Source organism: Camelus dromedarius, chromosome 4, assembly GCF_036321535.1.
Source record: "Camelus dromedarius isolate mCamDro1 chromosome 4, mCamDro1.pat, whole genome shotgun sequence".
Classification (NCBI taxonomy): domain Eukaryota; kingdom Metazoa; phylum Chordata; class Mammalia; order Artiodactyla; family Camelidae; genus Camelus; species Camelus dromedarius.
This window is the reverse complement of record NC_087439.1, coordinates 29,091,406-29,106,451: the sequence shown is the minus strand read 5'-3', so window position 1 is coordinate 29,106,451 and position 15,046 is coordinate 29,091,406. Positions and strand designations below refer to the sequence as shown.

The 15,046-nt window shown below is 45.7% G+C and overlaps 1 protein-coding gene across 1 annotated transcript in view; it reads right to left on the bottom strand.

Annotated features, from left to right (window-relative positions):
* KIF5C (kinesin family member 5C) overlaps positions 1-15,046 on the bottom strand; it is a 147,185-nt gene that overhangs the window by 87,345 nt on the left and 44,794 nt on the right. Inside the window, exons 2-3 of the mRNA XM_010974807.3 lie at positions 10,992-11,082; positions 3,832-3,905 (exon numbers count right to left, since the gene is read on the bottom strand). Coding sequence (XP_010973109.3) covers positions 3,832-3,905; positions 10,992-11,082 — 165 coding nt within the window. The remainder of the gene's footprint in view (positions 1-3,831; positions 3,906-10,991; positions 11,083-15,046) is intronic.

The window sequence follows — 15,046 nt, the reverse complement described above, 5'->3', positions numbered from 1 at the left end:
AAACACTCACAATGGGCGAGCAGAGGGCCGGCAGCGCAAAAGCGCCAGTGCACTCAGACAGGCTCATTAAAAACCACTTGGCTGCCCCGGGGCGGCAGGGCAGCCCGCACCGTTCCAAGGCCTCCAGGTGTCCCTCTGGGCAGAAGGAAAAGCAGCGTGTCTCCATCCACCTAAATCAGCGTGCAGAAGGGGACCCCAAAGTGAGGCCCGGGGAGCGCCGACCACACGAGCCCAGCTCAGCGCACAAAGGGCCCTACCGAGCTTAGCACCAACACTGCCAAGGGTTTCTATCTGCGCTGAAAATCCGCCTTAAATGCGCCATCTTCAGAAGCTAATCTTTCCAATTTTCTGTAGGCTTATCTGTTTGTTCCCCTCCATGGAAGGTAATGGAATCACCACTGGATGTCAGACCCAAAATGAGGGGGATTAAAATGAAAAACAGCTTTGAAATGTGACAGCTCTGTCCATTCAGGGAGTTAACATCCCCTTCCAAAAAGCCTTTAAAAGATCACAATGTGTAATGCTGAATACACAAAACCCCTCTTTCAGATGACGAGAGCCCTGTGGGGTTTTTTTGGTTGGTTGGTTGGTTGGTTGGTTTTTAATGTAATTGCAGCCCAGGGTCCTAGTTATCCTTGTCTCCTACAGTCTCTAGACTTGAGCTTGGGGCTCTTTCTCTCCTGGGTTTTCCTCTGAAAATCTCCCCTACAGAGAGATTCTGCAACCACCATGCAGAAAGACCAGATGAAGTGTGCGCAGGGGGTGGTGAGAAAGTGCTGAGAAAGGACTCACATCCACCCCACTCCTCCCTCCCGTGGGCGTGAGCGTGTTCTCTTCCCAAGTCCCAATAAAGAAGAGTACCTCATTGCTATCAACCTTCTAAAACTGACAGGAAAGGTGACAGAATGTAGGCAACTGCGAGAGTGGCCTGCACAGAATTTGATCCCGTTAGGTCCCCGTGAGTCCCTCTGCAGCCCCAGCACTGCTCCAGGCATCGTGGGGTTTACCCGGTGAGTCACGGAGGGTTTGAGATCCTCTCGTTTAATAAGATGTCTGCAATTTTAGTTTGAGAGCTGGCATGCCTCTCTGCCATCTCTTCACACCCACCTATCCCTGCCACACACACACAACACAAAAGACTTTACTCTGGGGACAGGTCTCTCCTATGATGGTTTACAATTTAAATTTCTGACATTTAGCAAATGCCTTCTATTTCCCAAAGATGAATTAACCCCAAAGCTTAAAAGATCACTCTTGTAAGCAGTCTGTAAGATTTGAGGGGATTTTAAGCATTCCAATTTTTTGTATTGTACATTGTTTGGTAATTTTCCAAAAAACTAGAAAACAATTCCCTCATTTGAAGCCATCTCTCAATTGTCCCCTCTCTCTCTCTCCCTCTGTTTCTCCCTGATGCCTTATGATCTAAGAAGGAGTCTTTGTCCATGGCTACTGGAGCGGATGGAACTTAGGAAATGTATCACTGTAGACTTTTTAGCACCTAAAAGTGAGACAGGGACAGGGTACAACCATGAAAAGAATGACACAGCCATTGAGAAAGGCAGGATAGGACAAAAACTGGTTAGAACCTACTAGGCCCAAGATGGCAGAAGATTCGACTTCCAGTAGACCTTGAGCTTCATTACACATTAGCTGCTATATGACACACCCACATGTGCCATGACAGTTCCAAGGCTGGCCATAAAAGGCCAAAAAGTGAGTGGTGGCCCAACTCCTGGAAATCCCCACTCCTTCCCCAAAACAGTTGGAATAATCCTCCCACCTGTTAGCATACGTGATTACCCAGCCCATAAAAACTAGCCACCCCTGCACCCCAGGGCCACTCTTACTTTCCAACATGAGCCCAGCTCCTGAGGTCTCTTTTGCCATCTGAGATGGCCCACACTCTGTCTATGGAGTGTGTATCTCCCTGAATAAGTCTGCTTTCACTCTACTTTAGTTTTCTCTTGAATTCTTTCCTGCACGAAGCCAAGGACCCTCACCTGGTGGAGCATGTCCTAGGAACGCATCCAAGACCTGGGGCATGACCATCATCTCATGCGCCATTTTCCTGCAGCAGAAGGTTGAGGGTCTGGGGCCCAGGGGGAGAGGCAGGTGAGGGGCTGAGCAGGAGCATGAGGACACTGGTGCCCGTGCTTCCAACGAGCACTGCAGTAGGATGTGAGAAGCAGAGAAGAGAGAGCGAGAGGCTCAGGTGTCCGGGAACAGTCCTGCCCCGTCTAGAAGAGGTGGCAAATGAACCTCGTGCATGCTCTCAGCCACTCTGTCTCCAGCAAAATGGCGAAAGCGAGTCAACACAACAGGAATGAGATCCCACAGAGAGGTACCCCGCACTTGAAATCGGTGTGAACAGAACACCAGAGCCCTGTAGATTTCAGCCTCGTGCCTTTGAAATCTCTTCTTCAATAGGAATGATTCATAAGCTAAACCGATTCTGCAGCAGCCGTCTCAGTAGCATTCCCAAGAGGGGACCGTAAATGAGAAACCTCAGCTTGAAGGATTAAGGGTTCATCTTACCCTGCTGCTTGGAAGCTGAATTCCCCAAACTTCCTCTGTGTAGTTTCTTGTAATAACCACTCTTCACCTCTCCTCACCTCTCAGGTGAGCCCAGCTTTTAGAAGAATTATCCAGCCCCAAAGGCAATTTAGGAGTCGAATCCATGGCAAAAAAGGAAAAGGGGGCCAATTTTGTCTGCAGGCATGCCTTGTCTGCAAGACAGCCTGGAGCCACAGAGCTCCGCTGCCAACAATTTGTGCTGGGGTCACACCCTCAGGTGCACAGGTATGTAAGTTTCCGAGGAAAGATGCTGAACATTCACTTATGATGTGCGTGGAGTGAACTAGAAGACACTGGAGAGCCCAGCCCCACACACGTGGGTCAGCCAGGGCCACCGCGAGGCTCTCATTTCACAAATATTTTATCAAAGCCCTCCAAGACGACAGCCACTGTCCCACACACTAGCTATGTGAATAAAACGGTGAACAAGACAATGGAGCCCCCTGCTCTGGCGAAGACAACATTTTATATTACAGTGAAATTTCACCCGGAGTTGTCAGATCTTCAGAATTTTCAACCAAAGTGGGAAACTTAGCATTGTTTGAAATCATCCCATTTTAAACATTGTCTGTAATTTTAAAACAAACAAACAAACAAACAAATACTGTGCAGGTCAAAGAAAAAGATGTCTGTGGGCTGAATTTGGTTCACAAGCCAACATCCTTCAATTTCTGACCTACCATTTTTTGTTTGTTCAGAAGAGACTCACCTCCCCAGAGGCTCTTCCGAGAGTGAATGACTTCCACAACAGACTTCCTCAGTAAGATGGAGGCTACAGTCCATAAGGCTACTCACACCACTGTTCAGCTGATTGATGATTATTTTAAATAGAATTTATGATGATTATTTTGACAAAACTACCAACAAAGGATTTTTTTAAATACTGAACTCCTGAAATTTTATCATTCACCACTGTTTTTTTAATTTTTTAATTTTTATTTTTTGCTGGGGGGGGAGGTAATTAGGTTTACTTATTTGTTTATTCGTTGATTTATTTTTAATGGAGGTACTGGGGATTGAACCCAGGATGTCATGCATGCTAAGCACGCACTCTACCACTGAGCTATACCTTCACCCCACATTCACTACTATTGTTAAAACGCCTCAAAGACACAGTGAATTGTGACACAAACATAACCATCCCTTTAACAATCTTTATTATCCAATCAAAAAGCCACAGACGCCTCAGATTTTGCTGGAAGCACAGGTCTGTTCAGTCATCTCAGAGACCAACATCACAGCACACTGCAATCTTACCTCCATGGTGTGTGTTTTTCCTGATGAGGTCTGTCCATATGCAAAAATCGTCCCATTATAACCTTCAAGGACATCTGAAAGCAATAAACAAAAATTAAAATTAACTCATTACTCTGACTGCATGCCAGTGCCAGTTGCCTGTTTTAAAATTACATTTTCCAAATGGCCCATCTCATTTTTCACACAAATGATCTATTTCCACTCCATTTGCATTCTAAGTAGAATTGTGAGATAAAAGCAGAAACGACGGCCTCCACTGCTCCACAAACAAACAGAAACGGACTCCCAGGCCTCCAGGACTGTTAAAGAAGGAGGCAGACACAGCTTCTACCAGTAACATCAACACTGAGACGGGTACCGGGCAGTGCATTTTCTTTTTAGTAGAAAGATACCTGAGTTTTCATCTCTACGGTGATCTCTTGAGATCAGTTGAGAAAGAAAAAAAAGAAAAAAGAAAAAAATTATCATGCCCTGAGTCTCTGGAGTGAGGTATAGAACAGAATTTCTCTCCTGAAGATCTAATTCGGGTCAGTTTAAACCCTGGCCCAGGCGTGCTCCTTGGGGAGGTTTCCTGAGAAGGAAGCCCACACCAGAGCCCCTTCAGAACAGAACGAGTCCAGAGCTGGGTAGCGGACGGGGCCCCAGTCTGTAAACTGAGACACATTGTGACAATCCAGTCTGCCCGGAAACCTGGGGCCCTGTCTCAAACTTAACGCCTCTGTTTTTGCAGTGACCATGCCAGCAAGTGACCCCGGCCCACGAGCATCGGAATTCCTTCCAATTACACAGCGAGCACACTGTGCCAAACCCGTCACTGCAGACTGCTTCCTTCTCACGCAGGGACGAGGCGGGGCAAAGGTTGCTACAGAAAAACCAAGATTATCTGTGGGAATTCTTTCAAAGCGGCAGAGGCGATTAAAATATATTTAGGGCTCGATCTTCCACCATCCACTTAAACATCACCGAAAGAGGAATGATGCATAATTAATATCCTTGACTCCACATCTTTACATAAAGGGAGGAAGGCTTCATTCCTGAAAGCACGGAGGGGCGGGGAGAGGAGCCCCACACAGAGGTGTTCTCTTCAGGGACAGGTACAAAAATAAAAATCAAGCCAGGCGATCAGTTCCATCTATTTCAGGCTCTGACTAGGTTGGTTTATTGCTTTTTTTTTTAATTGAATATAGTCAGTTACAATGTGTTCACTTCTGGTATACAGCATAGTGTCCCAGTCATACATATGGGTTTTTTTATTTTTCTGGTCTCTCTGAATTTTACGATGCCAGTTAGTTTTTGTTGTTTCGTTCGGTCTTCTAAAAACATTTTTAATATACATTTTACTGATCTGAGGTTTGGAGTGTGAATTGGGATCAGAAAAGAAAGCGGGATTTTCCTTCAGGAAGCTAAAAAAAGAAAAGTGGTAGGATTTTTTTTTAAATCCTAGCAGCCCTCATGAGTTTGCGTCAAGCTATATATATTGAGAAAGAGAGAGAATGTTCACACATATCCGACTTCTGGTAATGGTTTCCCTGGTAACAGAGGAAGCGAAGACTTGAAGACTACAGTGTAAGGGTTGGAGGTTCAAGCTTCAGTCTTCATGAAAATGTCAACTTGCTCAGAGAAGATTCCTCAGGCCTGAAAACAGTGGCCCGAGTGGGGAGGGTCTACACAACCACAAAAGAGACATGTTTTCAGGGACCCAAAGAGAGAGGTCCCCACCCTTTGGTTGCTGTTCTAACATTCTACATTCATTGCACAAACAACTCCAGACAATTGGAATGCCATCCACAATCACAGTGCTAAAGCTTTTATTTATTAGAAATTAAACATCTCCCCCCAACACTGAAAGAGCTTCCTTATCTTAAGCCCCTGCAGAGGAGGCTCACTGGGACCCATTAGCTCAGGGGTTAGAACAGGAGTAAGGAAGCCAAGGCCAAGGGTCCAGCTCCTTCTGCTCATCACAGCCGTCGGCTATCCTACAAGTCTGCCTGCACACAGGGGCAACTCTGAGCAACCCACCACACCCTGAAGAAACCTCAGCTCAGAGCCCAGCGCTGCTGACCGGAGAGAACCCAGCACACGCTTCTCTGCCAGGAAGCCATGGGGCCAGGGCATCTGAATTCGGCGCGGTAGATGCCCCCAGGCTCAGTCCACCCCTCTAAATGCACCCTCACTAAGAGAACGCACAATCCTAACTCCTGGTTAGTCACCGCTCACCACACTCACGAGGGTTAAGGACTGGGGCACATACATGAAAACAAGAGCTCATGGACAGCATCACCAGTCTGTGTGTCGAGGCCGTCAGACACGTGAGACTCTACTTGGAGAACCCCTGTTTGTTGCTGCTATTTCAACACTGCAGGCAATTAGATTGTTTTTTTTTTCCCCAAGAAAGTGAAGACCCATAAAAGCCCATTAGAACAAACTCCACTTGGCCTTTAGAGTGTTCACAATCATGTTACAATTAATTTGTTGATGGAGAACTTACCTCCGGTGTTCAAGGTTGAACACAGCTAATGTTGCCCTCTATCAACTCGATTCTGAATCAGAAGGTAATTAAAAAAAAAACAAAAAACCTCTTTGAACCCAGTGTTCTCTACTTTTCTTTCAAACTCCAGGGTTTGGAGTAGGGGAGTGGGGATTTGTCTGATAGGTCTACATTTGATTAGAGTGGGGAAGAGAGGCCGGGAGGGGAAGCGCTGCACAAAAGTGCATCTGGGGCTGGACCGCTGAGATGCCGGGAGACGGACGATGCCCAGGGGCCCACCAAGGACAGAAGGACGAGAGAACAGGCCTGTGCTCGGCACCACGGAGCCGCGTGACACCCGCCCTCCGCCTCTGCAGAAGCCGTCCACAGAAAGGCACTTTCATCACATTGAATGACGGGTCCTGGGCCCGAGGAAAGCATTTGTTTCAGAGTCTCCGCCAGAACAGACTATCTGCTTCTATACCCCAGCCACGGAGCCCAGGGCCCAGCCCAGCCACACAGAACCTTTCTTTGTGATGGGGTCTGGCGTGATGTGACCTCAGCTCGCACCACACAGCCAGTGGTGCCCCACAAACACCACATACATGCACCCAGAGGCCAAGCAAACCCCAAAGAGAAAGTCCACAGTGGGTGGGAGGAGCTCTGTCATCTCCCAAGAGGAGCGAGGAGAGGAGTGAGATTCTTGAAAATACTTTCTGCCTCCTGTTGCAGCCTTCAGAAGCTAAGCCTTCCATCCTAGGTTTGACCAGTTCCGAGTCCAGGTCTTGCTAGAGTAGCAGAGCTGGATCCACTGTCAAGTAAGGCTCTGGGGCAGATGTAATCCGACCTGCACATCAGTGTGCCTGAGGGTGCTGTTGCAGCCTGCCAGCAACTCTCCAGGGGAAATGGCGGCCTGCGAGTGGCACCAGCCTCTGGCGATAGTGGCTGACAACTCCTCCCTGGTTGGAACCCCAAGGCTCTGGCCAGCTGAGCACACTACCAAGCAGGCCATGCCTGGAGAGGGCAGAGGCGGTCCTGCTGAACACCAGTGGCCGATCAGAGCAGCCACTGGGCCCAGGCGAGGACGTACTGCGTCTTCACAGTGGAAGCGTGTCTCACTGTTGGCAGACAGCCGGGGCCACCCTGCGGCTCTGGAATCCAGTCTCCGTTTTCTCCCCTTCCCCACCTCCATTCCCACCCCTGCCTTTTTGCAATGTTTACTTAATAGTCCACATGGCCTGATGGAAAAGGTACAACTCATAAAATAAGCATCAAATGCTCATTACGGGCTCACCAGAAAAGTGGGGGCAGGAAAGTACAGAAAATTCAAGTCAGACAAACTCAGGTTCAAGTCCCAGCCTCCCTACTCCTGACGTGACCTGGCCAACTTACTTCGCCTCAGTTTCCTCTCTAGTACAAGGGGAATAATGCTGCTCACACCTCATAAAGCTGTAAAGATTTAAAATGCAACAACATATGTAAAACACATAGAGGGTACCTGACAACAGTAGCTAAATAAATATATTTCCTCTTAAGAGTCATATATGATGTAATAATAAAATAGATGTGATAATAGCCTAAGCTTAAAACTCTTCAGTGGGTCCACATTGCCTACAGGAGGAAACCCATCAATTTCTGCCAAACTCTGATCCAGCCTAACTTTTTAAGTCTCATCCCCATGCACCCTGTACCACTCTAAGCTGTTCATATGATTCCGGTCTTTATGCTTGTGTTTTGCTATTCCTTCTGCTTGTACAGCCCTGCACACTCTTCAGTCCTCAGAACCCAACCTGTCCAAGAAGCCTTCCTTAATTCTCCAATCCTCCTCCCCACCCACCGAAATCAGCAGTTTCAGGTGACTTTCTTCTGCGCTCGCATAGCATTTTTAAAGCACAAAACCCCCATGTGTATAATTACGCATGCCTCTGCCTCCTCCCCGATTCTCAAAGATTCTCAGAGTCTTATGTATCCCGGTGACTCCAGTCCCTAGCAGTGCTTACCACATAGTAAATGCTTAATACATGCATAAAAATATGAAAGAAAGAAACAACCAAATGAATGAAATTTAAGGAAATTAGAACTGGAAAACAAGAGACCGTCTTCTCTAGCACTGGATGGTCTACATGCAGTTAATCTGGATGGCAAATGTGAGGAGTGGCTTTTGCAGACTCGGACACAATTACTCACATTTCAACAACAGTGCCCAGTAACCGTGGTTTTTAATTCCTAGGGCTTCCACAGGGACCTTCCTACTCACCATGCCGGTGGTCACTAACCCTATAACCCCTTCTAGAAGAAATGCAGGAGAGTCTACACACTCTTCCAGACATTTTGAAAAACATACTAGATAAAGATGGGAGCGTGGGACATGCCAGGGCTCTGCAATCAAATCATATCAAATGCTCGACAATTTTTTTTTAAACCCAGTGAAGTTGAAGGAAACGCGAAGACTGAGAGAATAAAGCTGTCCAGTTAAAAGGAGTCTTCCTGATCTCAAAAACATTAAGGGTTTAGATAGACTTGAAAGGAAAAGCTCACCAGTCTGTTACATTACCATGAATCACAGACACTGTGGGGACCTCTAGAAGTCATTTGATTCAATTTTTGGCCTCTCGGAAAAAAAGACCCCCACTGCACCACCTTCCAGGCTTGATTCAAATAGAGCTTCTCATGGCCAGAGACACCTCAGCTGTACCTGGTCACTTATTCCAAGCAGTTCTTTCTTATATACCTACATTTTATCTTGCTGATGCAGAAATACACAGCCATTTTCCCTCACACTTGCCTCAGCAGATATTTTAAAAAATTAAATCAGGTCCTCATCATCCCCCTGACAGTTTCCTGTCAAGGCAAAATGAGGTAGTCTTTATCGCTGCAAAATAAGTATGTTTGTGTTGTATTTATGGTGCCCAAAAAATGTCTGTTTATCATATCACAATAACGTCATCAGAGCCTAATTTTATTTCAAATAGTTTTCTTTGTGGCTCACTGTATAATTGAGCCTCAAGTTATCCACAGTTAGGGTGTCCACAAGAATCCCCCAGGGGCTGCCCATTTCTGACTTTTCATGTTATAGAAAAATCCAGACACTGAAAGGGACCCAAACTTCTCTAGTAAATAAAAACTCAAAGATTATTATTATTATTTGTTAATCACAGGATTTTTAAAAAATGGAGTGCATCTATCTCCAATTATAACGTCCACTTAGAGAGAGAGGGTGAGTATGTATTTAAATGACCCCCATGCTTAGCACAGTACGTGGTAAGTACTATTTGGTTCTGATAAAGAAGGAGGAGAGAAAAAGTAGGAAATCCTGGCTTGTATGTGATGATTTTTATTACTTTAATAAAACCATGAGTCTGATAATAAAGGGGAAGGAGGTGTGACCAGGAGCAAACCAGAACGATACACTCCAGAAAGAAAGAGAAAATAGATTTAGACAGAAAAAGAAGCAAAAGAGCAGAAGTAGTGAGAAGATAAAAATTAGCACCAGATACAGACTCATAATATCAATTCAAAAGGAGCTCATGTTCAGGCATATTTTTTTGTCTTCAGTTTTCTATAATAAACTTACTGTGAAGACCTTCGAATGTAAGTGATGTCTGCAACTAGAATGTGAATAACCATACACCTCAGCAAGGAACAGCACATACTGACGGGCGCCTCCCACACAGGTGGCCAGGGTCAGAATTAATCTAACAGATGTACCCACGGCTGATTTTCATGCATTTCAAAGAGTGAGGTTAGTCATCTCAGCCTCTAAAAGCAAGCAGATCTGATATGGCAAGGTGTTGGGGAGGGGGGTTGTTTTCATTTTTACTCTTTAAATCTAGTGCTGCCTGTAAAGGCAGCAGCATCAAGACCTTTGAAGGCACAACTCTGAAGGTGGCATTCAAATCTGAAAGCAAGGACTGGATGACAACCAGCAAAGCAGCAGGAGATGCCCCTCAGCTCTGTCCAGATGGCGAGCGCCCCAAAGGCAGGCTTCGTCCTGACCCCGATTTGAAAAGGCGAGATAGAGCAACGTGTAAACGGCTTCATCTCCCTGCTGTTATTTTGACACAAATCCTTCTGGGCCAAGGCCAGTCCCAGAGAACAGGACTGATCTCTAAGGCACAAATTTAGGCTTCAGGCTACCTGTGTGGAAGAACAAATGTCAGGCTCTGGGCAGGATGCTTGGAAGTGGGCTAGATGAGAGGGGTGCTGTGTAGCCAGAGCAACTCAGTAACCGGCAAGGTAACATGCCCTCAGGGTGCTGCAGAAGATTCCTGGGTGCTTCTTTCTGAAGAGACAGACGCACAAAATAAACCAAACAAAAACATACAGCTGGAGCATCAGAGTATTTACTTGTCTCCTGAGGAGGTACCACACCTGCAGCAGCATTTTAAAACCATCACAGAAATGGTGTGACCATGGCTTACCTGGCTTTTAAGCTTCTGGGTGATACAGCAACTCTGCCCAAAAGGTGGCAAAAGAAATAAAGAAATCTCCTTGGAAAAGAGGTACTGAGGGGTTAAATAACTTGCCTGACTGACATAGAGCAAATCAGGACCAGAGCTCAGTTATAATTCAGTGTTTCCAATTAGCAGGCTTCTGCTTACGGTCAAGGTACATTGATTCCTAGGCTGCAAATATCACTTAAGTTTTCAATTACTCTGAGAGGCCCAGGAGGAAATAAAGAAATAGCACTTACCTTTGACAATCTGCTTCGCACACGCATTGTAAACCTGCTCTTGGGTCGTGCTGGGAGGCAGCACTCGGTCGAAGACATACGGCTTTCCTTGCTGAAAACAAAAGACCAAAGAAAGAAAAAGGCGGAGAAAACACATTAGACATTTAGGGGCAAAAAAAGCACTAATTTTAGCAGTTAGACCATAGGCACCAAATCACCAACCCTACTCTGTAAGGCTGTTCCTCTCTAAGACCAGGGGAATTTTACAGCGTGAACCACACCTACATGGTGTGTGCATGTGTCGTGTGTGGAGAATCTGAGAGGAGGAAAAAATGTGGTTTTTTTTTTCTTTTCATTAGAAGCACTTTTTCTGGTGAGAGGTAGGTTGACACTTCATTCATTTAAACAAATATTTAGTTATCGAGAGCTTCTTCGGAGCCAGGCAGAGACCAGATGCTAACCAAATCAGACAACAGTCCCTCCTTGAGAGCATTCAGTCCAGTGTGACAGGTAGCTAATAACAAGAAAGCAAACACACAGGAAAATGCAACAGGCCCAAGTATAAAGTCACAGGACAGAGGGCATGAGAGAGGCAAAAGAAGGCCCCGTGAAGAAGGACCAGTTAAGTGGATCTTTAAAGGACCAGACAGGTTGGGCACATGAAGAACAAGAAAGAATATTCCAGGCAAAAGGAGGAGCAGACAGGAAAGGGCCTGGGTGCTCAAGAAACTAGAGGGTGTAGAAGAGGAGACAAGAAAGGAAATGGGGAGGCGGTCCCTGCAGGACACTCAGCCACGGTAATGTGCAGAATTTTTCTCAATGGCAGAGGCCGCGATCAGATTTAAGAAGCTGCTCTTAATAGAAAGATAGCATTGCTTTGTATCCCAGATTATTCTAGTGTTTTCTTCACATGCATAAGTGATGCCTTAACTGGGTGGGGACTTTAGAGGTAAAGGGGGACCTCGGTCTAGTAAATCAAGTGCTTTCCGCCCAGTGTGGGCTCTTGGGATGTCTGACGCTGGACCACTGGGGATTTGCGGAGGTAACTGTCATCGGGGAGGGAGAGGTTCTGCTGTTGTGCTGCCACAGTGACTCCCGCCACTCAACGCTCAACAGCAGCTCCTGGGCGTTTACGTGCCAGGCACCGCGCTGAGCACTGGGACCGGGGTGGGGAGGACAGAGGCAGCCTCGTCCCGGGCAGAGCCCCCCATCACACACCTCCTCCCCACCAATGCTGCCCGGGCAGCCCTTCATCCCCACTTTCCCCAAGCGCAGAAGAGAGGACAGGACAAGAGAAGGGAGGAAAGAGGAGGACCCGGAGCCTCCTTCACTCCCACCTCGCACCTCCTCCACGTGGCTCTGGACACCAGCAAACACCCAAGGACTGACACCTCGGAAGGATAACCGCCCATGGGGGATCCAAGGACAAGGCTTGTTACATCCTATAAGCGTCACACAAAGGGAAGCACACAGCTGTCAGACTGCCTTCACGTCTCACTCACGACCGTGGCCAAGTTGCACGTTGGTAAGGCCCTGTGCGTTAGGGCGAGGCTCGCGCTTCAGTCTTTGAAAATATGATTGTGCGAACCAGATAAATGAGCCACCTGCAGTGTGGTTCTCAGAAAAACATGGAGAATTTTGAGATATCATCAAATTTTGTTTTTATACAAAGCAGCAGAACCAGCCATTACATTAAAATTATGGAAAGGAATTATTTCCTGATGTTTTGTTCCCAGCAAGTCTCATTCAATCCGTGAACCAGGTATTTGGCTGAATAACCAAGAGAATATTCCTCACCATAATCTATTCCCAACGATCGGCCCACTACGTTCTTATTATTAGCTTTATCTATTTGTAAAATTCAACTAAATGTCATCAGGGTAAAAGGTCAGAATAAACATTTACAGAGTTTCCTTTGTCATCAACTAACCTTCTGGAAAGAAAACGCAGCTTCGCTTCATTTAAAAGAAATCCATTATTTCTCCAAACTTGCTGAGAATCACCAAAATAAACCCTGTTTACAGCATGATCCTGCTTAGGTTTTGGAGAAAATGCACTTGACACGGCAGAGGAAATGACCTATGAAATTAGAGTAAATGGTACAAAAAATAGGGCTCCCCAATTTTGCTCTTTAAGATGTTTGTTGGAATGCATTAAACTTTCACCTTAAGAGAGGTAGAAAGCAAGAAATCTCTACTCTTCATTTAACTAACATCACATTTATCAAGTAACAAAGCATAATACAATTTTCCATAAGCTGAAGTTAACTCCCAAATAGAAACTGTCTTTGAGAAACATAAAATTCAGAAAGTGATTTGTTATGAGACTCATCCTGTCAAGATTAGAACATAAATTAGTTAAAAAGTAAGCATTTTAATGGGTCTTTTCCTGCACTGAGTTAGTCATAGGTTTTTATCTTAGGTGAAGCTTGAATTCCTGGAATTAGAATTTAGAGTTAGAAAGTAGTTACTGATTATTTTCAAGAACTGACCTGCGGCATTGCTGTGCCAGCTGTATATACAACTGCCATCAGGCAACAACAAGAAACCAATCAGTCTCTGCTCTTTTGGCAATGGTAAGAAGGTCTCACAAACACCGGTCAAGACTTCAGCAGAGAGACCCCCACAAGGAGACAAGAGTCTCACTGTTTCTGATCCCACTCTGCCTGAGGGTTTCTGGGGGCAGTTACTGGGCCCAGCGTGTTCCAGTTATCACTAGGTTTGCAGCTGCAGAATAAATTTTTGGATTTACATTTTAATATGGGTGCTGGGTGCTAACACTGGAAACTGAGTGACAAGGTCACCATTTACTCCTCCTGGAGATACTTTCCTTTCCAGGCATCTATTCAGCACATGATCCTCCAAGAACTCTCTGGCTACTCTGTGTTCTCTGCTGACGTCTCCTCCAGACTTCTAAATGACAGCATGTCCCGGATCCAGACCTCAGCCTCCTCTCTGTCTACATTCTTGACCTTCATATAATTCAATTGAAAATTTCAGCCTTCAAATCTCATTTAAGCTCCAGATTGCATACTGGACATTTCCACTTGGATGTCTGTTAACCATTTCAAACTTAACTGGCCAAAAAAGAACCACCAAGCCCTCTACATCTGAGGAAGAATTGCATCACCAATCACCTAGCTACTCAGGCCAAATCAGTGTGTCCCACAGATTCCGCATCCAAAATATATCCCAAACTCTATCACATCTCACCACCTATGTCATATGACCTCAGTCCAAGCCATCATCATTTCTCATCAAGACAACAGCTATAGCCCCCTGACTGGCCTCCTGACTGGCCTCCCTGCCTCCATTCTTGTTCCTAACAATCCGATTTCCACTTAGCAGCCAGAGTGAGCTTTCTAGAACTATAAATCAAATGATATTTTCTCCCTTAAAAACTTCCAAAGGCTCCTATTATACTCAGACTAGACCCTCTTCAACCTCAGCTCCCTGCATTCTCCTCCATCTTACTACAGTGTAGTCCACTGGACTTCCTTCTCTTACCATGCCTAGTGCTCAGCTCAGAGCCTTTGCTCGTAACTCTTCCTTCTTCTTGGAATTCTCTCACTGCTCATCTTCACCTGGCTGACCACAAATCTTCATTGGCTGTCTCTTTATCACTCTCTGGATGTCAACTCCAATTTCTCCTCTTTTGAGGGCTTCCATGACCCTAACGAATGTAGCCCCCTCAACCTTGGCATCACATCACCCTATTTGGTTTGCTCCATAGCAATTACTATGTGACCCATCCTCAACCAATCAAATGGACCACTACAATGAAAGCCTCTAACCAGCTAAGCCAGAAGCCATATAAATGCCAAGACCTAATTGCACATTATGCAAACCTGCTGCAATTTATGAAAGGAATCTGGATGGGACACACACTCCACATCCATTACTACTGAAAATGAAGCTACCCAGCTTTGCCATGAATGCCTCTAGCAGAGCAGGGCTAATTGCATGGGAGCACTGTAGCTAAATAACTTACTAGGATCACATACAAAAATAACAGTAGATGGTTCTTATATTTTTACAGTTAAAATTTAAAAAAAAATCAAACCACCAGAACTCTTA